This window comes from Crinia signifera, chromosome 6 (assembly GCF_055691185.1).
Source record: "Crinia signifera chromosome 6, ASM5569118v1, whole genome shotgun sequence".
NCBI lineage: Eukaryota > Metazoa > Chordata > Amphibia > Anura > Myobatrachidae > Crinia > Crinia signifera.
The window spans coordinates 279,751,820-279,778,777 of record NC_139222.1 but is presented as its reverse complement, the minus strand read 5'-3'; the positions used below and the strand labels follow the sequence as shown (position 1 = coordinate 279,778,777).

General features: G+C 46.5%; 1 protein-coding gene across 14 annotated transcripts in view; it reads right to left on the bottom strand.

Annotated features, from left to right (window-relative positions):
* The window catches only part of ABLIM1 (actin binding LIM protein 1), a 211,667-nt gene that overhangs the window by 115,122 nt on the left and 69,587 nt on the right, over positions 1–26,958 (bottom strand). For all 14 annotated transcript variants that reach the window (XR_014444666.1, XR_014444656.1, XR_014444657.1 and 11 more), the window contains exon 2: positions 10,475–10,609. Coding sequence is in view for 1 of the 14 variants with exons in the window: in XM_083149751.1 (XP_083005877.1) it covers positions 10,475–10,609 (135 nt within the window). In the remaining 13 variants the exon portion in view is untranslated. The remainder of the gene's footprint in view (positions 1–10,474; positions 10,610–26,958) is intronic.

Below are 26,958 nucleotides of genomic sequence, written 5' to 3'. Positions count from 1 at the left end.
AAAACTATAAATAAGTTGTTGTAAAAATGTCCTTTTAAATGCCAGCAAAACAACTGTGTAATAATTACCAGAGTGGGGAAATGTTTGGAGGATTTGGCTGACGATCGCTGTTCCACAAACAGATCAGGTTATAGTAACACGCGTGTCACATGCCTGGACGGGTGTGAGGGGCCTGTGTCACTATACAGTATGTCAATCCCTCCTGGGGACGCGGTGATCAGTGTTCCCACCGTTCATAAGGGTAGATGTATTAAGCATGGCAAAGTGATAAAGTGGAAGGTGGTGATAATACAGCAGCCAATCAGCTCCTGACTTTTTCAAACCCAGCCTGTAACTTAACAGTTAGGAGCTGATTGGCTGCTGCATTATGACATTCCACATTATCACTTCTCCAGTCTTAATACATTGGCCCCATACTGTCTGCCGTACTCCCTGTTCTCCATACAGGTGTTATGTTAGCAGTGAGTGGAGATTCTCATGTACGGCCTAGTTCAGGTTGGCTCGCAAAATCAAACTCTCTCTCTAATGGGCACTGCAGGTGGGGCAGATGTAACATGTGCAGAGACTGTTCCATTTGGGTGAGTTATTTTGTTTCTGTCGTGGTTGCCTACCCTCCAGGAATGGCCAGGAGGCTCCCGAAAATCGGGCCCCCCTTTCGCCCCCCCCCCCCCCGGAAAGGTGGGCAACCCTCCCGGATACCGGCTGCACCCCCCGAATCTCCCCTGCCGCAGCAGTAAATTACCGCAATTTGTAGATTTTCCGAAGACCTGCGAATTGCCGGATTTGCCGTGCTGGGGGTGGGGCTTGATGTCTACATCAGACCCCGCCCCCCAAAGTGCTCCTGACAGTCTCCTGGAGAGGAGACTTTAAAAGTAAGCAACCCTGGTTTCTGTGCAGGGTAAATATTGCACGTTACATCAGCCCCACCTGCAGCGCAGCATGGTTTTGTCCATTAAAAAAGCAGTTTGCTTTTGCGAGCCAACCTGAATCACCCCTGTAAAGTCACCAGGCGGCCTTATGTTTCCTGTGTCTCCAAATGCATTTGTCAATCAATGAGAGGGGGGATGATAATAGCCTCGGCCAGCTAAATCTTTCATCCGTCTCAGCATATGTTTATCCTTTCCCATTTAATTAGCTAATTCCCGATGCCTTTCTCTTGTCCATTACATACTATATTTTACTTTCATTGCCCGCTGCATTGTCAGCCCCTCCCCCGGTGGGCGGAGCTCTGTGTCACTCAGCTGTTCTGCACAGCGAATTCCTGGCATATCACCCCGGACGCAGACCTCCCTCACTTGGGGAGAAGATGAACTATTTTGGGTCCATTATCAGTTTTATATTTAGAGTCCTCTAGTCCCCGGCGTCCTTGTGCTCCTCTGGCTGCTGAGAGCCGGGAGTGGATGATTTCGGGATAAAAGGATCGGGATCTGCTCTGGATGATGCTACATGTACATTAGGAGTGATGGCTAATGCATGTCACTATGGGGGTAATTCAAGACCTACAATACCGTGTGGAATTTGGTAGGTAATCAAGGCGCTTTGCAAACATTCAAGGTGAAACCCCCCCCCAAAAAAAAAACACAATAGTGTAATATGGTTTTAACAGTACATAACAGTTCAATTAAAACTGGACTCCAGTTTTAATTGAACTGTTATGTACTGTTAAATCCATATTGCACTATTGTGTTTTTTTTCTTTTGTTTTTTTTTGGGTTTCACCTTGAATGTTTGCAAAGCGCCTTGATTACCTACCAAATTCCACACGGTATTGTATGTAACTAACCTCTGGAGTGGTTCTCCAATTTTTTGGTTGTGGTTTTGGGGCTGCTATTTAAGCGCATGATATATTAGTCCAAATCTTTTGTCTTTGTAATTCAAGACCTGATTGCACGGCTGCAGATTTGCACAGTGTCCGATTATCGATACATGGGCTACTGTTTCTATTTGTACCCCATTCACCAGGTGATTGACAGGAAGTGGGCGTATGGGGGTGGTAACTGGCCAATTAGTGGGAGTGCTAAGAAAAATGCTGGGAGTGTCCGGGACAATGCTGAGCATGTTAGGGGAGAGTGTGTGACATCAGCTCCAGGCTGGATATGTCTTACTTCTCACTGACACATCACTCAACTCCTGATATACTTTGTGCTGCTGGGGACTCTGCTCCTCCCACTATGTAACTCTCAGCCTGTGGCTTCCTGCTGCCGCCATTCCCCTCTTCACATAATGTCACTGCCCCTGTCACATGCAGCCCTGTCCTCACTGACACATCACTCATCTCCTGTTATACTCTGTGCTGCTGGGGACCCTGCTCCTCCCACTATATAACTCTCAGTCTGTGGCTTCCTGCTGCCCCCATTCCCCTCCTCACATCATGTCACTGCCCCTGTCACATGCAGTCCTGTCCTCACTGACACGACACTCATCTCCTGATATACTCTGTGCTGCTGGGCACCCTGCTCCTCCCACTATATAACTCTCAGTCTGTAGCTTCCTGCTGCCTCCATTTCCCTCCTCACATCATGTCACTGCCCCTGTCACATGCAGCCCTGTCACTGACACATCACTCATCCCCTGATATACTCTGTGCTGCTGGGGACCCTGCTCCTCCCACTATATAACTCTCAGTCTGTGGCTTCCTGCTGCCCCAATTCCCCTCCTCACATCATGTCACTGCCCCTGTCACATGCAGCCCTGTCCTCACTGACACAACACTCATCTCCTGATATACTCTGTGCTGCTGGGGACCCTGCTCCTCCCACTATATAACTCTCGGTCTGTGGCTTCCTGCTGCCTCCATTTCCCTCCTCACATCATGTCACTGATCCTGTCACATGCAGCCCTGTCACTGACACATCACTCATCCCCTGATATACTCTGTGCTGCTGGGGACCCTGCTCCTCCCACTATATAACTCTCAGTCTGTGGCTTCCTGCTGCCCCTATTCCCCTCCTCACATCATGTCACTGCCCCTGTCACATGCAGCCCTGTCCTCAATGACACATCACTTATCTCCTGATATACTCTGTGCTGCTGGGACCCTGCTCCTCCCACTATATAACTCTCAGTCTGTGGCTTCCTGCTGCCTCCATTCCCCTCCTCACATCATGTCACTGCCCCTGTCACATGCAGCCATGTGCTCACTGACACATCACCCATCTCCTGATATACTCTGTGCTGCTGGGGACCCTGCTCCTCCCACTATATAACTCTCGGTCTGTGACTTCCTGCTGCCCCCATTCCCCTCCTCACATCATGTCACTGCCCCTGTCACATGCAGCCCTGTCCTCACTGAAACATCCCTTATCTCCTGATATACTCTGTGCTGCTGGGGACCCTGCTCCTCCCACTATATAACTCTCAGCCTGTGGCTTCCTGCTGCCCCCATTCCCCTCCTCACATCAGGTCACTGCCCCTGTCACATGCAGCCCTGTCTTCACTGACACATCCCCCATCTCCTGATATACTCTGTGCTGCTGGGGACCCTGCTCCTCCCACTATATAACTCTCAGCCTGTGGCTTCCTGCTGCCTCCATTCCCCTCCTCAAATCATATATTGTTCACTTCAAAACCTGTGCAAACCTTTTATAGCGCACTAGTATTCCATACATAAATATAGGATCATTGCAAACCCCGATGCTCTTACCTAGTGGCCTCTTCAGCATATAACAGAGGCCGGGGATATGGGCCAGCGCTGGAGCTCCCGGGGTATAGACTCCTGGCAGGATCAGGACTGGGACCTCATAGTGTACATTCAGGAGATATTATGTAACGATGGATTGCAACAACACAGCTGTTATACACAGTACCAGCCAGGGCTGGATAATACCAACCCAGCAGGTGAGAGTAATTTACATGGGAACATGAGGCTCACCCGCCTGTATAATGGTCCGGCCGGCACTACGTGTTGCCGTGGTGATTACCGTATTCCTCCCTCGCTGGAGTGCCCGCTAATATTTAACTTCACGGGATGAACAAAACAAGTTGTGTGAAAGGTTTGAGTTTGGGTGTTTTGTGTATATCTATCATTCTCTAGGCTACAATAGAGAAATGACCAAACCTGGTTTCTATGGGAAACCTCATCTTTTCATTTGTAAAGCTGTAGTAAATTTAGCTCTTAGGGTTACATTTATTAAAGTGTGAGATTTTAGATGCGACTGATGTTGCAACCAGATTGGGACCGATGGCATTGAACGTGGAACAGTTCCAGAATTCCTGTGGGTGTACCTGTGTGTGGAGGAGGGAAGGTGGAGCCGTCACAGCATAGCCGTTCCTGAAAGCAGGTTTGTTATTACCTCAGCATTGAATGGTTCCCCACAAATGGTTTATATCGATGGTGCCTTCTGTATTTACTCTACATCGATGGCAGGAAGGTAAACCCCTGATGTCTATCTCTAAACAGTACCAGTGTTCAAAGATTCCAGTTATTTCACCACACAATAATAAAGCCACGAGTTGTGTTATATTAGAAGGGGACAGGGACTGTGATGCTGGGGATCCTGCTCCTCCCACTATATAACTCTCAGTCTGTGGCTTCCTGCTGCCTCCATTCCCTTCCTCACATCATGTCACTGCCCCTGTCATATGCAGCCCTGTCCTCATTAACACATCCCTCATCTCATCTCCTGATATACTCTGTGCTGCTGGGGACCTGCTCCTCCCACTATTTAACTCTCAGTCTGTGGCTTCCTGCTGTCCCCATTCCCCTCCTCACATCATGTCACTGGTCCGGTCACATGCAGTACTGTCCTAATTAGCACATCCCTCATCTCCTGATATACTCTGTGCTGCTGGGGACCTGCTCCTCCCACTATAGCCTCTCAGTCTGTGGCTTCCTGCTGCCTCCATTCCCCTCCTCACATCATGTAACTGCCGATGTACATGCAGCCCTGTCCTCACTGACACATCACTCATCTCCTGATGTACTCTGTGCTGCTGGGGACCTGCTCCTCCCACTATATAACTCTCAGTCGGTGGCTTCCTGCTGCCCCCATTCCCCTCCTCACATCATGTCACTGCCACTGTCACATGCAGCCCTGTCCTCACTGACACATCACCCATCTCCTGATATACTCTGTGCTGCTGGGGACGCTGCTCCTCCCACTATATAACTCTCAGCCTGTGGCTTCCTGCTGTCCCCATTCCCCTCCTCACATCATGTCACTGCTCCTGTCACATGCAGCCCTGTCCTCACTGAGACATCACTCATCTCCTGATATACTCTGTGCTGCTGGGGACCCTGCTCCTCCCACTATATAACTCTCAGCCTGTGGCTTCCTGCTGCCTCCATTCCTCTCCTCACATCATGTAACTGCCGATGTCCCATGCAGCCCTGTCCTCACTGACACATCCCTCATCTCCTGATATACTCTGTGCTGCTGGGGAACCTCCTCCTCCCACTATATAACTGTCAGTCTGTGGCTTCCTGCTGTCCCCATTCCCCTCCTCACATCATGTCACTGCTCCTGTCACATGCAGCCCTGTCCTCACTGACACATCACTAATCTCCTGATATACTCTGTGCTGCTGGAGACCCTGCTACTCCCACTATATAACTCTCAGTCTGTGGCTTCCTGCTGCCTCCATTCCCCTCCTCACATCATGTAACTGCCGATGTCACATGCAGCCCTGTCCTCACTGACACATCACTCATCTCCTGATATACTCTGTGCTGCTGGGCACCCTGCTCCTCCCACTATATAACTCTCAGTCTGTGGCTTCCTGCTGCCCCCATTCTCCTCACATCATGTCACTGCCCCTGTCACATGCAGCCCTGTCCTCACTGACACATCCCTCATCTCCTGATATACTCTGTGCTGCTGGGCACCCTGCTCCTCCCACTATATAACTCTCAGTCTGTGGCTTCCTGCTGCCTCCATTCCCCTCCTCACATCATGTCCCAGCCCTGTCCTAGACGTGTATATGCTGGGCACTGGTAATGTGTATGGTGACCATGGATGGGTATATGCTGGGCACGTGGAATGTGTACTGTGAATATAGACGTGTATATGCTGGGCACTGGGAATGTGTACTGTGAATATAGACGTGTATATTCTGGACACTAGGAACCTGTACCGTGACCATAGACGTGTATATGCTGGGCACTGGGAATGTGTATGTGACTATAGACGTGTATATGCTGGGCACTGGGAATGTGTATGTGACTATAGACGTATATATGCTGGGCACGTGGAATGTGTACTGTGAATATAGACGTGTATATGCTGGGCACTGGGAATGTGTATGTGACTATAGACGTGTATATGCTGGGCACTGGGAATGTGTATGTGACTATAGACGTATATATGCTGGGCACGTGGAATGTGTACTGTGAATATAGACGTGTATATGCTGGGCACTGGGAATGTGTATGTGAATATAGATGTGTATATGCTGGGCACTGGGAATGTGTACTGTGAATATAGACGTGTATATTCTGGACACTAGGAACCTGTACCGTGACCATAGACGTGTATATGCTGGGCACTGGGAATGTGTATGTGACTATAGACGTGTATATGCTGGGCACTGGTAATGGGTATGTGACTATAGATGTGTATATGCTGGGCACTGGGAATGTGTATGTGACTATAGACGTGTATATGCTGGGCACTGGGAATGTGTATGTGACTATAGACGTGTAGCTGGGCACTGGGAATGTGTACTGTGAATATAGACGTGTATATGCTGGGCACTGGGAATGTGTATGTGACTATAGACGTGTATATGCTGGGCACTGGGAATGTGTACTGTGAATATAGACGTGTATATGCTGGGCACTGGGAATGTGTACTGTGAATATAGACGTGTATATTCTGGACACTAGGAACCTGTACCGTGACCATAGACGTGTATATGCTGGGCACTGGGAATGTGTATGTGACTATAGACATATATATGCTGGGCACTGGGAATGTGTACTGTGAATATAGACGTGTATATGCTGGGCACTGGGAATGTGTATGTGACTATAGACGTGTATATGCTGGACACTGGTAATGTGTACAGTTACCATCCCTATCACTCACACTAGGCAGTGACTTTATGCATACAGTGGGGTCCTAGTAATAACCAGGGGGCTCTCTCATTACCAGGGGGCTCTCTCATCAACAGTACCAGTACCCATACAGGGTGCATGTCCTGCTAGGTTAAAACTGGACGGTGAATAAGCTTAAAAGTGTCGCTCACCATCGCTCCCCTGCGCGATCATGCAGGGAACGTAGAATAAGGTCCATTTGTCCATTGCTGTAAATCTCAGCCAATAATTACAATCTTCTATAATCAGGTGTAATCAGGGCTCATTCACAGCAAACTTCCACAGGGGTCTGATAACAACTGCTAATTAATAACATAACGCTAGTGATCATACAGTATACCTCCTCACCCACAGATGCCTGAGTAATTATCCACAATATCCACCATGCCAGCCTGCACACGGTGGCATACCCCCATATCTGGCACACAAACACCATGCACTGACCTCTCTGCCCTCGGGGTACGATTCTCAGACGGATTCCTTTGCCTCCAGCACAGTGGACACAAACTGAGAAAACTTCCAGTGGGACTCTTATCACCCCCACCCAGCACTCAGGGAATGGCTGAAATGTCACGTTGTCAGACCCCCCCCCCCCCCCCCCCCCTCAGATATACAATCACCTCTTCTACTCACTTCTGAGCTGTCAGACAAATGTTTATGGTATCTCCACTCTTCCTCCAATAGCAGCCGCACAGTGGGACCTTATAGAGAACGTCTCACAGGAATTGATAAAGGCTCTTCTGTGTAGTTGGTTGTATATAGTGAACACACTGGGGGGGGGGGGGGGGACCCAGCGATGGGCGGACGACTCTGATCTCTCATCCCTATACTGAAGCATATGATGTGTATGGAATGCAGACACATGAGCGGCTGCTCCAGGGGTCTGGGGAGATTAGGATTATGTACGTATAGTAAGACATGATAACATGCCATAAAGACATAGGACCAGTCTATTATACTGTATAAGAACATAGTAAAGAATGAATAACAGTTATTTATATAGCGCACACATATACCGCAGCACTGTACAGAGAATATTATGAAATATATATATATCAGTAGATGGATGAAGTGGCATTGACACATATATATATAAACAGAAGAGCTGCCCCCTTCTCTGGGTAAGAATTCTAGGGTATCGCTGAGCTGTTATCATTAGGGACCTGGCAGAGTGACAGGATGGCAGCTCTGCCAGCTGCACCCCTGGGCATCTGAGAACTGTAGACACCATAAGCCAAGTTTACTGTTGAGATGGCTCTTGTTGGATGTGCATGGAGGTGTGGTTGGTCTGGATGCAAAAATCACATAGCGACTGCAAACCTACTGTACAGTATATACCCCAGTGATACCGGGCCAGTGCTGGGTATGGCAGGCCATCTCATCACAAACAGTAAGCAGTTTATTTACAGTTCTGACAGGTTTTCATGAAAATAACATTGAATCCATTGTCCTCCTCCCTCCAACACAACCTTCGTTTCTTTAGATTATATCAGATTACATTAATTCAGCATTTCCTTTCACTCCCGGCATAAACAATGATGGGAGAGCAATATGTTACCAGGGTATCCTGGGACCAGTAGTGCTAAAGCAGCCTACCAGGACTCTTCTTTATTTTGTGTGTTCTTCCCCCTATTCACTCTCTGGGGATCTCTGCAATCTATCTAATTGGGATTTCTCATGGACTCGTTGCTGGGGGCCTCGCACCACACGGTTTCCAACCACTGACCCAGATCGTCCTCTCCCGAGACTCACACCTCTCGTCTTGCTGCTAGGGTACCTATAAAGGTGGGGATCCCTCTTGTTTCTTCGGTACTTGTTTAGTTTCACGGCGGCAGCTCTACACTACGTTTTCAACGTAGCCTAAGCTACGTTGTCAGCGTAGCCGCTGCCGTGAAGCTACACTGGGAGCAGGGGGAGCAGGGTGGTGGGTGGCAGAGGGAGCAGGGTGGTGGGTGCTTTGTTTTATACTTACCGTCCTCCTCCGACGGCAATCCCCGCGGGCGACGGTCACTCCCCGGCGGCAGCTTTCAGTCCCGCTCCTCCGGCAGTCACTCCCCGGCACCAGCAATGTACGTAATTCAGCATATTGCCGCTGGGGGAGCATCACATGGTTTCCATGCTCCCCCAGCGGCACTACGCTAATTGCGTACATTGTCCGCTGCCAGTGCCGGAGGAGGCGGACTGAATGCTGCCCATCGGTGGACTTGATGGACGCGGTGGCCGGGCCGGGTGAGGGTAAGTATAAAGCACAACACACACATTTCCCCCACTATCCACGTCATACCCCCAGTATCCACGTCGGCGTGGAGTTGATTTCTATAAAGTGTGGCTCGCTGCACTCGCCGCACTTTATAAAATCAACTCCATGCCGACGTGGGTACTGAGGTTATGACGTTGATATATTAACCATTGTGTAGTTTCTGGGCTCCAGAAGCACTTACGTAGTTTACGTAGGCAGCATAGTGCTGTATTGGTATTCTCAATACAGCACTACGTAAACTAAACAAGTACCGTTTCTTCCACTGATCTGTGCATACTGCTGCCCTCACACGCTGCTCTCTTTTCCATAAGGCCAGGGGCTGTGGAATACCATTCTGCCGGTTCCACAGCCCCAGCATGGGCTCTCATCTCTGGACACTAGTCTGTGCCCTCCATCTCAGTTCAGCTCACACTGACCAACTTCCTGTCCTTTGTGCTAAGGCTTCCTGTCCATCGCCCATGTTAAAAAAACTGGAACAACTGGCTTGGACCATAAACTTACCCACTCACTTATAAGGCTGCGTGGCTTTTGTAAAGCTTTTTACTACATGCTATGCCCATAGCAACTTCCCATGTGAAACAGATCTTAGTAAATTTCCCCCGATGTGTTGATAAATTGCGGTGAAAAGTTCTTTGGGACCTTTTTATCTCCAGTCGACAGGAGATCCATACGTCCATTCCTAGGGACGGGAAACCCAGAATAACATCAGGCACAAGTGAAGCCTGGACCCTAAAGACTTGCGGGGGATCTCTCTGGGCTATCCCCTCATTCATCAGATGGCAACCAACAAAAATATCCATTCCAACTGTGTACGTAAGCTCCAGGTGCTGCCAGGTGTGGCAGCAAAACAACTATTTATGACAACGTTTATTATGATGTATTATCACTATACTGTAGGTGCCATGGGAGAACCAGGCCACGGACATTCCAGGCTCTGCCCTGTTTTACACGTTATGTACATTGAAGGCGGGATACTCTACTGCGCTCTGTACTTGTTAAAGGGCTGGTCCAGACCACGCCTACTACCAGCTGCGCTCAATGCACCTGGACGGTTTGTAATCTGGTAAAATTGATCATAACCATGGATATAAACACAGGATGCAAACACCAGAAGCACCAGGCAGACAGGTAATGCAGGGGCAGGCGTGGTAACCAGTTAGGGAAGGAAGGGACCGGTCTCACCTTTACAGATGAAGCATTTGATGTGGAAGTGCTTGGACTGGACGCGCAGCACCTCTCCTTTGCATGGCTCCCCACATTTATGGCATCGGATGACCGGCTTCTCTGCAGACTGTCCGGGGTCCGTGGAATGAGCCACTGAAGAAGAAGAAGAGAGACATCAATTACAAATCTGCTCTTATAATAATTATTATTATTATGACTTCTTGACATCGTAACCATGCTTAGCATACATGACACCTGTAGAGGGCGCCGCTACACTCGCTCAGCGGGAAGGTACAGTATGATCACCTTTCATACAATATGCAGCACACTGATTGGTTCTCGTACACTGCGGCTCAGAGTCCTGCCAAATAACCCCCTCTTGGAGCTCCAGGTCTCCTGCAACTCTACTGAGAGTCTTTGTCGCTAAATTTACTCAAGTGTGAGTTTTTAGAAGTGAAAGATGTTGCCCCTAGCAACCAATCAGATTCTACCTTTTATCCTATAGAAGTCACTAGATAAATTATAAGTAGATCCGATTGGTTGCTAGGGGCAACACCTCACCTCTAAAAACTCATAATTTGTGAAATTTACCTCAAAAAGCAAGTGGATGCAACAAAACTACTTTTGCCCTGATGCAACATTTGTAATCGGTATAAAAAGGGCTCCGATGCAGCGGCCACAGATTTACCTCACGCCACGATCAGCGCTTCATCTGAAACATTGAATGTGTGCAAAACAAAAACTCAGGGCACTTCTCTCATTCATCGGGGCTAATTCAGATCCTAAAGTGTCTGCATCCTGATGGGCAAAGCGCCCATGTTCCGTAATTAACGCATGCATGGGACCTGTCCAGGAACATGCATTAACTGGTCCTGTGACACAAGATGCGGGACAGCATCAGACTGTCACTACTGCAGCAGGAGGTGTCTGTAATTGTTGCTTCCTGCTCCTGCTGCCATTACACACAGCGCTATCACTGAGCAATAATCAATCCAGACGCATCTGAATTAGCCCCATTGTGCGTGTGTTACTTTTTGCTGAATCTGCAATGCGGCTAATATTCACAAAGCGTCTCAGTTGCAATGGGCATCTTGTGCCGTATCGCATCTGTATAAATCACTCACAAGCCATCCACATATATAAAATGCTAAATACTCCTCGCCTCTATGAGGTGAAGTCCCGTCACTGACCTCTAGAGGCCACTTCATGGACCAAATGACTCCTTTGTAGAGGTCAAAGTGACAGTACATTGCAGAAGCCATAATTTTGACAGGCTTTTAACTAGTACAAATATAACATGACAGAACAGTTAATAAAGAGAGCACTGACATAGAGGCAGGCCCTGTAAATGACAAAGGGCCAGATGCACTAAGCTTCAAAAGTGAAAAAATGGAGGGTGATAAACAGCCAACCAATCAGCTCCTAGCTGCCATGTCACAGATTGGGTTTGAAAAATGTCAGGCAGGAGCTGATTGGTTGGCTGTTTATCACTCTCCACTTTCTCACTTTTGAAAATTAGTGCATCTGGAGCATACATTTTCTAGCTATAGGCCAGATGTGTTACAAAATGGCTGAAAGTCACGTTCCATTAACTGTGTCAAAGAGGGATGTTCTTTCCCCTCTCTCTGTAATTAATAAGCAGCCGATTCCTGACTAAAAGACATTTCATATTTCCGTATGAGACGCTCAGTCAAGTGAGTTCAGCCACGTACTAGGCCTAAAGCCTCCTGTTGTCACCCTCCCTCACCCACCCTGTGTACACACAACCGGCAGCTCTGTAGGGGAAGAGGCACGCTGCATTCCTGGGGACAGCAAAACAAAGACCCGATCCCATATACACTCTATTTATTTTAAAACAGGCAAAAGGTAATCTATTACTGTGATGCATTATCATGAACCTAAACTACAGTAAATATTGGAGAGAGACAAAGAGAGCGCTGCATGTTTTATCTCTGAGCATGCGCCGAGACCAATCCTATGCATTCGGCCCAATCCCAACAGATGCAATGCCACCAACCTGCATTCCGCTAGGTAGTGGGCAGGATGCGGGAAGACATCTGACTCCTCCGGACGTCCGTACTACTCCTGAAGGTTTGAGGAGTCTTAGCGACATTATTTAATAGGAGTTGGGGCAAATAGCACACTGACTACAGGCTGGTGGAGCCTGCGGATAGGGTGGTCTACAAGCAGAGATGCGTACAACTCCCCAGTCAGGGCAATGGGCCCCATTCAGTGGTTATGGTATAAAACACCTACAATGTCTAGATCTACAATCATACTCAAACTATCGAATGGCTTCTCCAGTCTGTGTAAATGTGCGTAAGTCTGACGCTACCGGTCATCTGCGACCGAGACAGGCTGATCAAGGCGCTGACCCTCCCTTAAAACGCTTTATCACACCTGTGTTTTTTTCTGACACTTCCAGAAAGCGTCCGGTTACCATCCCCGAACACGATCCTTATGCTATTTCTGGGCTTGCGCTCGATCTGCAAATTCGCACAACAGCCATCCACTCTGAATCGGTCCCTCAGTGTGGGAATAATTCTGAGGGAAAGGTTGCCAAATTGTCTTTATTAGGGTGGATTTATAAAAGTACCCCTAGATATACGGATATCACACATCCAGAAATGGTGGTAACAACAGTACCGCCAACAGGAGTATATATGGTGGTATCTGCCACGGATTTCAGCCTCACAGTGACAAAAGCCACGTCACAAAATGTAATTGTTTTACTAGAAGTGACAAAATATAATTGTTTTACTAGAAGCCACAATTGTTTTATTAGGAGTGTCGAATTATAATTGTTTTACTAGAAGTGACAAAATATAATTGTTTTATTAGAAGCCACAATTGTTTTATTAGGAGTGTCGAAATATACTTGTTTTATAACTGTAGCTGTATTTTACACAGTTTACAGACACAGCACTCTCCACCGGGATGCAGATAAAATCCCGGCGGTCGGGATCCCGGCGTTCAGAATCCCGACGCCGGAATCCAGACCGCCGAAATGCCGACACATTCTCCCTCCTGCGGTGTCCACGACACCCCTGGAGGGAGAATAAATTAGTGTGCCGAGCGTAGCGAGGCACCGGGCCCGCTGCGTGGCGAGCGCTGCGTGGCGAGCGCAGCGAGCCCGCAAGGGGGGGCGAACCACGTCCCCCCCTTGTCGGCATTTCGGCTGTCGGGATTCCGGCGTCGGGATTCTGAACGCCGGGATCCCGACCGCCGGGATTCAATACTGAATCCCTCTCCACCTACACTCCCAGAATGCACTGGTAACTCCAAAATTATGGGGAGACCTTCCTTACACCTGAAGCATAGTGGGTGGAGCCAGCATGATGCTAGTCAGCACATTAAGCCCCGCCCATCCAAAACTACAACGGCCCTGTCAAGTAGAGAAAGGGTGGATCTACAATACGTATGATAAGAAGACCTTCCACAAGTGTAATGCTTTCTATTACATTCTAATGTCCTGTCAGGCTGAAGATGAGTCATACTGATCCAACATCAGATGTAAGATGGCGAGGCTGGCGATAGGTCACACTCAGCCAATCGCACGCAAGAGGTTTTACTGCGCGATCATTGGTAGGTACTGGTCTATCCTCCCTGCAGCCCATACCTGCTACTAAGTGATTTCCAACTCTTAGGACCATCGAAAAAGCACCTGGATTCACAACTGACGGAGAAATTCATCAAGCCGCCATGTCCGCGCTGAATACATTTACGCAATGAGAGGTCTCGCTACCGTATATATTAAACCATCCTCATACAAGTACAGATGTAAAAAAAAAAATGAAAGTGAAAAAAATACTTTCTTTATTAACAGTTTCTTATATAGCGCAGTATATTCCATTGTGCTTCACACTAGGAGACAGTGATACAACAAACTGGGTAGTTACACACAGTCAAAGGTATGAGGGCCCTGCTCACAAGCTTACAATCTATAGGAAAATAGGCATTGATACACAAGGATAGATATTCTTTATTGCAGGGATCCTCAAACTATTTTGCTCTGGGACCCCATCAGACAATAAAAAAAAATTCAGGACCCCAACAAGTGACTGCCATCACATCACACGTGTAGTCAGCAGACAGCACATACATGGCAGCACGGTGGAGGCACAGTGATGGGAGGAGTCTAAAATAACAGACAATTCAACAGATCAATTAGACTCCCTGAATCAATGAATGAGATTATAAAAGTCATCAGCCTGATGGTCAGCAACATGGAGTCCTGACCCCATGCTGAGAAGGTCAGGACCCACTATGGGGTGAGGACCCACAGTTTGAGAACCGCTGCTTTATTGCATTAATTCCATCAGAATGCAAAGGTTCCTGGCGTGCTGATGTGACCCAGCAGTTTGCCCAGGGGTCAAGAGAGGACGTGTATGGCCTGTACAGTGGGGATGTGATTAGATAGGAACGGTATATGAAGGTTGAGTGACTGGTTCTGGAATGTGATAAGCTTGCCTGAAGAGATGAGTTTTCAGGGAACGCTTATAGGTTTGGAGACTGGAGGAGAGTCTTATTGTGCTTGGGAGGGCATTCCACAGAGTGGGTGCAGCCCGTAGAAAGTCCTGCAGTCGGGAATGGGAGCGAGTAATGAGTGTGGATGAGAGACGCAGATCTTGGGAGGAGCGTAGAGTTCGGGTTGGAAGATACGGTACTTGTGAGTTATCCGGGCTGCCGATTTTTTGATTGTATGCCTTAAGTTAAGGCATACAATCAGATGCGATGCGATGCGATATCGCATCGCATCGCATGCGACCATCGGATGCGATGACCCGATTTTTCCATAGGAATCAATGTTAAAATGGACTGAGTCCATTTTAACATGGAATTCAATGGGAAAAAGGGGTCCTTTTCATACCCCTACTATCCAAGTGGGCATGGAGTTGGATATAAACCTGTGGCGAGCGTAGCGAGCCACCGAGCCCGAAGCGTGGCGAGCGAAGCGAGCCCCGCGAGGGGACGGTATTCTGTGTCCCCTCGCGGGGCTCGCTACGCTCGCCACGCTTCGGGCTCGCCACAGGTTTATATCCAACTCCATGCCCACTTGGATAGTAGGGGTATGAAAAGGACCCCTTTTTCCCATTGAATTCCATGTTAAAATGGACTAAGTCCATTTTAACATTGATTCCTATGGAAAAATCGGGTCATCGCATCGCATCCGATGGTCGCATGCGATGCGATGCGATGTGCCCGATCCGACCCGATTTAGAAATCGGCAGCCCGGATAACTCACAAGTACCGAAGATACTTTGAGATAAGAGAAGATATGTATGTTGATGTAGTTTGGTTTATGGCTTTGTGTGTCTGTAAAATAATTTTGAATTGAATACGGTAGAATACAGGTAACCTTGGCTACTTGGTCTCTCCACCACCCCGATCTCCCTATACAAATCCTCATTGAGTAGACACTTAAGTAATGCCGCTAGAGCCGTAATTCCAGCATTATGGAAATCCACAACCCCTCCCACACAAAAGTCCTGGTTCATCAAAATCGATTATTACATGAACATGGAGGACACGATGCTATCCTCTGTTGATAAACACTCCGGTTTTATGGCCACATGGCTTCCCTGGCTGGAATACAAAGAGAGTCAAGAATATAAAAACTCTATCTCATAAACAGAATAGCTAACTACATTGCCAGATTACCTTAGCGTTAAACCGCTTTTACTAGCCCACCTTACCTTGGGAAAGGTAAACCCCACCCCCGCCTTTACCCCCACCCCTCCTTTCCTTCCCCCACCTGTCTCTCCCCACTTGTTCTCTGACCCTCTCACCTTCATATGCTTGTAAACATTGAAATTATCTATAGCATAACACCTTTGGGTCCTATGGACTCCTGTTCTATTCAGTTTTTTATATTTTCGAGATTCCTTACTACAGGGATCACCTGACTATTTAGAACTACAGAATTGTTCTTCTCGCTGCGTCGAGAAATATTGATTACCTGAATAATTACTCTATATGGAGCCGCTCAAACTCACTGTTTCTGTATTTTTATGTAATTTCAATAAAAAGAATACAGGTAACCAATGAAGTGACTGACAGAGTAGCTTTGCAGACGATGAACGTCTGGCTAGGAAGATTAGCCTCGGAGCTAGGATGGCTAATCCCGGGATCGGCGTGATCCCGCCCCAAAATGTCTGGAATTTCAATCCCGGGATTGGAGTATCCAATACCAGGATTTCGGGATTAGACTGCGCATGCACAGTATAATACTCGCACTACTAGCACTCGCTCAGACGCTGCCCGGCTGTCCCCGACCCGGCGTGCGGCCTGCGCACCGTGATTAGGTCACAGGTCACGCTGCGCAGGCCGTAGCACTACACCCCCACCGTCGGGACCCGCTCACCGCCGGGCCTCCCCCAGCCGCCTGCCTCCTCGCCGAAGCCGCCTGCTTCCCCTGCTGCCCAAAAGTAAGTGTGCGGCCCCGGCACCAGCTTGCCGCCAGGCCACCCACGTCATACCCGCCGCCTGTCTCCGCACCTATGCCACCTGCCCCCCTCCCCAAAAGTCAGTTAGTGTGGGGAACACAGGGGCAATTTTCTTTTAGGCATGCCAATCCCGGGATCCCGGGAATCCCAGAATTGAGCATTTTTCAATCCCGATTCCCGGGATTGGAAAAAATGCCCTGGGATTGGCATCCCTACTCGCAGCTGCATTCATGATGGACTGTAGTGGTGAGAGTCTGTATCGGGGAAGGCCAATACTTCAGCCTATATACTGTAAGTAGGACAGTGTGCTGACAATTAAGCAAATTACTGTCACGCTGTAATGTAAGGAGAGACAGAGAGGCCCCACACATTACATTATATGGCGGATGTGGTCATGTAATGAGGGACAACTCATCAATGATAGAAAGGATAGAAGCAGACAAATGTGGCACGCAAGGTCACCCAAAGGATACAGCATAGAGGACTAAATTTACTCATTTTCCTACTTAAAAATAATGAACGCGCACCGACCCTGGATTTTTGTCAGTGAAAACAGTGAAATCAGGAGTCTAGTGACCCGGGACTGTTACCTGGGAACAGGGCTTTTAGCGGGTTAAACCTGGGTAACGGAGATAAACCTGTGAAAACATCTTTATTGGTCTTTAGATCCGGGCAGGGGAGGCTGCCATTGCTCAGGTACCTCCCATTGCCCATCCGGCCACCACACTTTACCCCAGAGAGGGGGGAACGAGAAAAAGTAATGGCCAGAATGTAGGGGAGATTCCTTGTATTTCAGGATGTCTTGCGGACTCCTGAGAGGATAGACCAGCGGCTTCGGTCCACCCACATCCACAGAGAAGTGGGGGTCCCGATGGCTTGATAAAAGTATTCAGTCACCCCTAGTGCGCAATGTAGCGAATCCCACAGCCACACTGCAGGCACCGCCCACTCCGGGCTCACCGTCCACCATCTTCCTGGTGGCAAGTAATGTACGTGGTAACCGATAATCCTCAAGGGTTTGATACATCTCCCATACAGTCTGCTAAATCATCATATGCCGTGACAGGCTGCAAACTAGCAGGAACAGATTGTAGTACGTTCCTACTAAAGAGCTTCCCATATGAAGTGTGAAAGGAAAATTGGAGGATTGGTAGTCAACAGGCACTTCAGATGTGGCCACACCCCCTGGAGAGGTAAAGCCACGCCCATTTGTTGACATTCACAATATTGCTACCAGAATGTTTGCAGTGTCAACATCCTAAATGTCAACGAGGACAGGATGTCCACATTTAATATGTTGACCTTAGCGTAAGGGTTGGGGTAAAGGTTAGCGTTTAACTTGTCTTAACAAAATAATTGTTATTGTTATTAGTATACGCATCCAACTGAGGACTGTAATACACAGGTGTTAGTATACACATCTATCTGAGGACTGTAATACACAGGTGTTATTAGTGTACACATCTATCTGAGGACTGTAATACACAGGTGTTAGTATACACATCTATCTGAGGACTGTAATACACAGGTGTTATTAGTATACGCATCCAACTGAGGACTGTAATACACAGGTGTTATTAGTATAGGCATCCAACTGAGGACTGTAATACACAGGTGTTATTAGTATACGCATCCAACTGAGGACTGTAATACACAGGTGTTATTAGTATAGGCATCCAACTGAGGACTGTAATACACAGGTGTTATTAGTAAACACATCTATCTGAGGACTGTAATACACAGGTGTTATTAGTGTACGCATCCAACTGAGGACTGTAATACACAGGTGTTATTAGTGTACGCATCCATCTGAGGACTGTAATACACAGGTGTTATTAGTAAACGCATCCATCTGAGGACTGTAATACACAGGTGTTATTAGTAAACACATCTATCTGAGGACTGTAATACACAGGTGTTATTAGTGTACGCATCCAACTGAGGACTGTAATACACAGGTGTTATTAGTAAACACATCTATCTGAGGACTGTAATACACTGGTGTTATTAGTGTACGCATCCAACTGAGGACTGTAATACACAGGTGTTATTAGTAAACACATCTATCTGAGGACTGTAATACACAGGTGTTATTAGTATACACATCTATCTGAGGACTGTAATACACAGGTGTTATTAGTGTACGCATCCAGCTGAGGACGGTAATACACAGGTGTTATTAGTATACACATCCAACTGAGGACTGTAAGACACAGGTGTTATTAGTGTACGCATCCAACTGAGGATTGTAATACACAGGTGTTATTAGTATACACATCTATCTGAGGACTGTAATACACAGGTGTTATTAGTATACGCATCCAGCTGAGGACTGTAATACACAGGTGTTATTAGTATACGCATCCAACTGAGGACTGTAATACACAGGTGTTATTAGTGTACGCATCCATCTGAGGACTGTAATACACAGGTGTTATTAGTATACACATCCAGCTGAGGACTGTTATACACAGGTGTTATTAGTAAACACATCTATCTGAGGACTGTAATACACAGGTGTTATTAGTATACACATCTATCTGAGGACTGTAATACACAGGTGTTATTAGTGTACGCATCCAGCTGAGGACGGTAATACACAGGTGTTATTAGTATACACATCCAACTGAGGACTGTAAGACACAGGTGTTATTAGTGTACGCATCAAACTGAGGATTGTAATACACAGGTGTTATTAGTGTACGCATCCAGCTGAGGACTGTAATACACAGGTGTTATTAGTATACACATCTATCTGAGGACTGTAATACACAGGTGTTATTAGTATACGCATCCAGCTGAGGACTGTAATACACAGGTGTTATTAGTATACGCATCCAACTGAGGACTGTAATACACAGGTGTTATTAGTATACACATCTATCTGAGGACTGTAATACACAGGTGTTATTAGTATACGCATCCATTCGAGGACTGTAATACACAGGGGTTATTAGTATACACATGTATCTGAGGACTGTAATACACAGGTGTTATTAGTGTACGCATCCATCTGAGGACTGTAATACACAGGTGTTATTAGTGTACGCATCCAACTGAGGACTGTAATACACAGGGGTTATTAGTATACGCATCTATCTGAGGACTGTAATACACAGGTGTTAGTATACACATCTATCTGAGGACTGTAATACACAGGGGTTATTAGTGTACGCATCCAACTAAGGACTGTAATACACAGGTGTTATTAGTGTACGCATCCATTCGAGGACTGTAATACACAGGTGTTATTAGTGTACGCATCCAACTGAGGACGGTAATACACAGGTGTTATTAGTGTACGCATCCAACTGAGGACTGTAATACACAGGGGTTATTAGTATACGCATCTATCTGAGGACTGTAATACACAGGTGTTATTAGTGTACGCATAAATCTGAGGACTGTAATACACAGGTGTTATTAGTATACGCATCCAGCTGAGGACTGTAATACACAGGTGTTATTAGTATACACATCCAGCTGAGGACTGTTATACACAGGTGTTATTAGTATACACATCTATCTGAGGACTGTAATACACAGGTGTTATTAGTATACGCATCCAGCTGAGGACTGTAATACACAGGTGTTATTAGTGTACGCATCCAGCTGAGGACGGTAATACACAGGTGTTATTAGTATACGCATCCAACTGAGGATTGTAATACACAGGTGTTATTAGTGTACGCATTCAGCTGAGGACTGTAATACACAGGTGTTATTAGTATACACATCTATCCGAGGACTGTAATACACAGGTGTTATTAGTATACACATCTATCTGAGGACTGTAATACACAGGGGTTAATAGTATACACATCCATTCGAGGACTGTAATACACAGGTGTTATTAGTATACACATCTATCTGAGGACTGTAATACACAGGTGTTATTAGTGTACGCATCCAACTGAGGACTGTAATACACAGGTGTTATTAGTGTACGCTTCCAACTGAGGACTGTAATACACAGGTGTTATTAGTAAACACATCTATCCGAGGACTGTAATACACAGGTGTTATTAGTATACACATCTATCTGAGGACTGTAATACACAGGTGTTATTAGTATACGCATCCATTCGAGGACTGTAATACACAGGGGTTATTAGTATACACATCTATCTGAGGACTGTAATACACAGGTGTTATTAGTGTACGCATCCATCTGAGGACTGTAATACACAGGTGTTATTAGTGTACGCATCCAACTGAGGACTGTAATACACAGGGGTTATTAGTATACGCATCTATCTGAGGACTGTAATACACAGGTGTTAGTATACACATCTATCTGAGGACTGTAATACACAGGTGTTATTAGTGTACGCATCCAACTGAGGACTGTAATACACAGGTGTTATTAGTGTACGTTTCCAACTGAGGACTGTAATACACAGGTGTTATTAGTATACACATCTATCTGAGGACTGTAATACACAGGTGTTATTAGTATACACATCTATCCGAGGACTGTAATACACAGGTGTTATTAGTATACGCATCCAGCTGAGGACTGTAATACACAGGTGTTATTAGGGTACTCTTTACTTAGAAGGGCGCCCACGATTTTGATCGTGGGCATCGTTAGTAAAAAATCTCGGGCATCTCGGGCATTGAATGCACTAAAAAATCGGGTGCGATCAACCGACGAGATGCCCGAGATTTCCCATAGGGAACAATGTTAAATGTCTCAATTGACCCAATTTTCCTGTTCAATGCCTCAATTGACCCGATTTTTCCATAGGAAACAATGTTAAATGGGCCACAGAGGCCAAATAGGCACCCTGAAGTGTATAATGGCCACCCGAATTGTTAACGCCACCCCACGATCAACGTCAACCCGATGCGTGGCGAGCGCAGCGAGCCCGCGAGGGGCGTCGGTACGCGTCCTACGACCTTTTCATACCCCCACTATCCACGTCGGCGTGGAGTTGAGAATAGAAAGTGTGGCGAGCGCAGCGAGCCACCGAGCCCGAAGCGTGGCGAGCGCAGCGAGCCCCGCGAGGGTACGCGGACAGCTGTGAAGCCCGCGAGGGGACGCAGATACCTGTGAAGGTATCCGCGTCCCCTCGCTGCGCTCGCCACGCTTCGGGCTCGGTGGCTCGCTGCGCTCGCCACACTTTCTATTCTCAACTCCACGCCGACGTGGATAGTGGGGGTATGAAAAGGTCGTAGGACGCGTAACCGCCGCCCCTCGCGGGCTCGCTGCGCTCACCACGCTTCGGGTTGACGTTGATCGTGGGGTGGCGTTAACAATTCGGGTGGCCATTATTCACTTCAGGGTGCCTATTTGGCCTCTGTGGCCCATTTAACATTGTTTCCTATGGAAAAATTGGGTCAATTGAGGCATTGAACAGGAAAATCGGGTCAATTGAGACATTTAACATTGTTCCCTATGGGAAATCTCGGGCATCTCGTCTGTCGCATCGCACCTGATTTTTTAGTGCATTCAATGCCCGAGATGGCCGAGATGGGCGCCCTTCTAAGTAAAGAGTACCGTTATTAGTATACGCATCCAACTGAGGACTGTAATACACAGGTGTTATTAGTATACGCATCCAGCTGAGGACTGTAATACACAGGTGTTATTAGTGTACGCATCCAGCTGAGGACGGTAATACACAGGTGTTATTAGTATACGCATCCAACTGAGGATTGCAATACACAGGTGTTATTAGTGTACGCATTCAGCTGAGGACTGTAATACACAGGTGTTATTAGTATACACATCTATCCGAGGACTGTAATACACAGGTGTTATTAGTATACACATCTATCTGAGGACTGTAATACACAGGGGTTAATAGTATACACATCCATTCGAGGACTGTAATACACAGGTGTTATTAGTATACACATCTATCTGAGGACTGTAATACACAGGTGTTATTAGTGTACGCATCCAACGGAGGACTGTAATACACAGGTGTTATTAGTGTACGCTTCCAACTGAGGACTGTAATACACAGGTGTTATTAGTATACACATCTATCCGAGGACTGTAATACACAGGTGTTATTAGTATACACATCTATCTGAGGACTGTAATACACAGGGGTTATTAGTATACGCATCCATTCGAGGACTGTAATACACAGGTGTTATTAGTATACACATCTATCCGAGGACTGTAATACACAGGTGTTATTAGTATACACATCTATTTGAGGACTGTAATACACAGGTGTTATTAGTATACGCATCCAGCTGAGGACTGTAATACACAGGTGTTATTAGTATACACATCTATCTGAGGACTGTAATACACAGGTGTTATTAGTATACGCATCCATTCGAGGACTGTAATACACAGGGGTTATTAGTATACACATCTATCTGAGGACTGTAATACACAGGTGTTATTAGTGTACGCATCCATCTGAGGAGTGTAATACACAGGTGTTATTAGTGTACGCATCCAACTGAGGACTGTAATACACAGGGGTTATTAGTATACGCATCTATCTGAGGACTGTAATACACAGGTGTTAGTATACACATCTATCTGAGGACTGTAATACACAGGTGTTATTAGTGTACGCATCCAACTGAGGACTGTAATACACAGGTGTTATTAGTGTACGCTTCCAACTGAGGACTGTAATACACAGGTGTTATTAGTATACACATCTATCTGAGGACTGTAATACACAGGTGTTATTAGTATACACATCTATCAGAGGACTGTAATACACAGGTGTTATTAGTATACGCATCCAGCTGAGGACTGTAATACACAGGTGTTATTAGTATACACATCTATCTGAGGACTGTAATACACAGGTGTTATTAGTATACGCATCCAGCTGAGGACTGTAATACACAGGTGTTATTAGTGTACGCATCCAGCTGAGGACTGTAATACACAGGTGTTATTAGTATACACATCTATCCGAGGACTGTAATACACAGGTGTTATTTGTATACACATCTATCTGAGGACTGTAATACAAAGGGGTTAATAGTATACACATCCATTTGAGGACTGTAATACACAGGTGTTATTAGTATACACATCTATCTGAGGACTGTAATACACAGGTGTTATTAGTGTACGCATCCAACTGAGGACTGTAATACACAGGTGTTAATAGTGTACGCATCCAACTGAGGATTGTAATACACAGGTGTTATTAGTGTATGCATCCAGCTAAGGACTTTAATACACAGGTGTTATTAGTATACACATCTATATGAGGACTGTAATACACAGGTGTTAGTATACACATCTATCTGAGGACTGTAATACACAGGTGTTATTAGTATACACATCTATCTGAGGACTGTAATACACAGGTGTTATTAGTGTACGCATCCATCTGAGGACTGTAATACACAGGTGTTAGTATACGCATCCATCCGAGGACTGTAATACACAGGTGTTATTAGTATACACTTCCATCAAAATACTGTAATACACAGGTGTTATTAGTATACGCATCTATCTGAGGACTGTAATGAGGCATTGTGCAGAACCAGGTAGGTGATCGCTAGGAATGGCTGGATGCAGGGTATAATCCATATAGTCAGTGCCAGCGTTGTGCAGAACCAGGTAGGTGATCGCTAGGAATGGCTGGATGCAGGGTATAACCCATATAGTCAGGGCAAGCATTGTGCAGAACCAGGTAGGTGATCGCTAGAAATGGCTGGATGCAGGGTATAATCCATATAGTCAGTGCCAGCGTTGTGCAGAACCAGAGAGGTGATCGCTAGGAATGGCTGGATGCAGGGTATAACCCATATAGTCAGGGCAAGCATTGTGCAGAACCAGGTAGGTGATCGCTAGAAATGGCTGGATGCAGGGTATAACCCATATAGTCAGGGCCAGCGTATTGCAGAACCAGGTAGGTGATCGCTAGGAATGGCTGGATGCAGGGTATAACCCATATAGTCAGGGCAAGCGTTGTGCAGAACCAGGTAGGTGATCGCTAGGAATGGCTGGATGCATAGTATAACCCATATAGTCAGGGCCAGCGTGTTGCAGAACCAGGTAGGTGATCGCTAGGAATGGCTGGATGCAGGGTATAACCCATATAGACAGTGCCAGCGAGTTGCAGAACCAGGTAGGTGATCGCTAGGAATGGCTGGATGCATAGTATAACCCATATAGTCAGGGCCAGCGTGTTGCAGAACCAGGTAGGTGATCGCTAGGAATGGCTGGATGCAGGGTATAACCCATATAGTCAGGGCCAGCGTGTTGTAGAACCAGATAGGTGATCGCTAGGAATGGCTGGGTGCAGGGTATAACCCATATAGTCAGGGCCAGCGTGTTGTAAAACCAGGTAGGTGATCGCTAGGAATGGCTGGATGCAGGGTATAACCCCCTCTCCTTTCTGTGCCCAGGAGCTGACGCTTACAGCACACTGACCTTCTCCTCTGAACTACACCTGATTCCACAGCATTAAAATAGTGTCTTTATCTGGGAGTGTGGCTGTGACAAGGGGACATCTCCCTCACTATAAATGGAAATCTGCACAGCGCACTTTATCCCTGGTTAACCATACCTCCCAACTTTTCTCGTTAAGAAATAGGGACACTCGCGCGGCGAAGCCGCGCGAGCGCCCGAAAAGGGGGCGTGGCGTATGCAAATGAGGGCGCGGCTTATGCTAATTAGCCGCGACCTCATTTTCATACGAGAATAGACGCTGTGCGCATGCGCACAGCGTCTATTCTACTACATTGGGGGGTCTCCCAACTGCCACCCCCCGCAGCGGGACAATGCCTGCCGCGGGTGGGACGTCGGGACAGGACCCGAAAATCGGGACTGTCCCGACGGAATCGTGACAGTTGGGAGGTATGGGTTAACCCTCTCCAACTATCAGCGGGGACATGTTACACCAGCTCGGCGCCCTCTGTGGTGTACCACAATCCTCATTGTCTGCTGAGCCTGGTTTCAATGTTGTTCTTCATACTGTACATTTGGTTATGGTACTTTAGATCTACAGGGGGACATTTACCAAGAATCCGAATTGTAAAAGTCGTATTCGTATTTCGTAGACGTACGTCTACGAATGTTTACGACTACTCGTGTTGTGGGAAAAGGTCTGTTCCGGAGGATCATTTACAGTGGTGTTTTTTGTGTCGTATTCGTATTTTTCGATGTCGTATTTTTCCGTAATAATATTTGTATTTCCATGCGGTCGTATATGGACACATTCGTATTTCGTACTGAACGTGGGTTTTTACCAACTTTATTCCCCAAATCGGCGTACACAAACATACGAAAAGTCGTATTTTCAAAAAAGTGCGACACGCCGAAAATGAAAGTAGATTCGTGATTGGTGTATTTTTTTCACCTTGGGAGGGTCCTCAGAGGCATATATAAGTCGTGGTGGCGCCAAAAATCAATGTGGGTGTAGTTTGGAGTGTGGAGGATAGAGTGGTGTAGTGGAGAGTGGTAAGGAGAGGTTCTGGTGTATTTCGATTGTTGAGTGTGTATTGTTGTGTAAGTTGTCTTGTGCTATTGTTTGTCTTGTCTCTTTTGAAGTTTGTCTTATTATAGTATTGTGTTTTTTTTTATTTTTGTCCCAAAGTCAAATATAGTGTGTTTGTGTGTGTGTGTGTGTGTTTGTGTGTGTTTGAGGGAAGGAGTTGGAGTGTGTTTTGTGTTGTTTGTGTTTAATTTTTTGGTGTTGTGTTAGTATTTTGTTTATTTTGATCAGTAAAAGGTTGAACAAACTACTTGTATCTGTCTTAATTTATTTGTAAAGTACAACACGGGAAAAAATAAAAAACACAGACCACAATCTTTGTACACACACACCCCCCCAAAAAATAAAAAACAGCATATGATAAAATTCTAAATGGCCACCTATTAGCATTAGCAGCTTACTTTCCTTTTTGTAGTGAAACATTAGTCAATATAGAAGTATGTGAACAAAGTATTAAGTAAAAATTGGGTACTTGTTTCCTAGCACGGCCACAATCTTAAGTAATCGTGTCCCTTAATTAAGGGACACGATTACCCCCGATGGACCCGATTTCTTTTGAAATCAGGTCCATTTTGCCGGCTAGGAGACAATATCGGGGGCATCGCGTCGGTCGGGACCA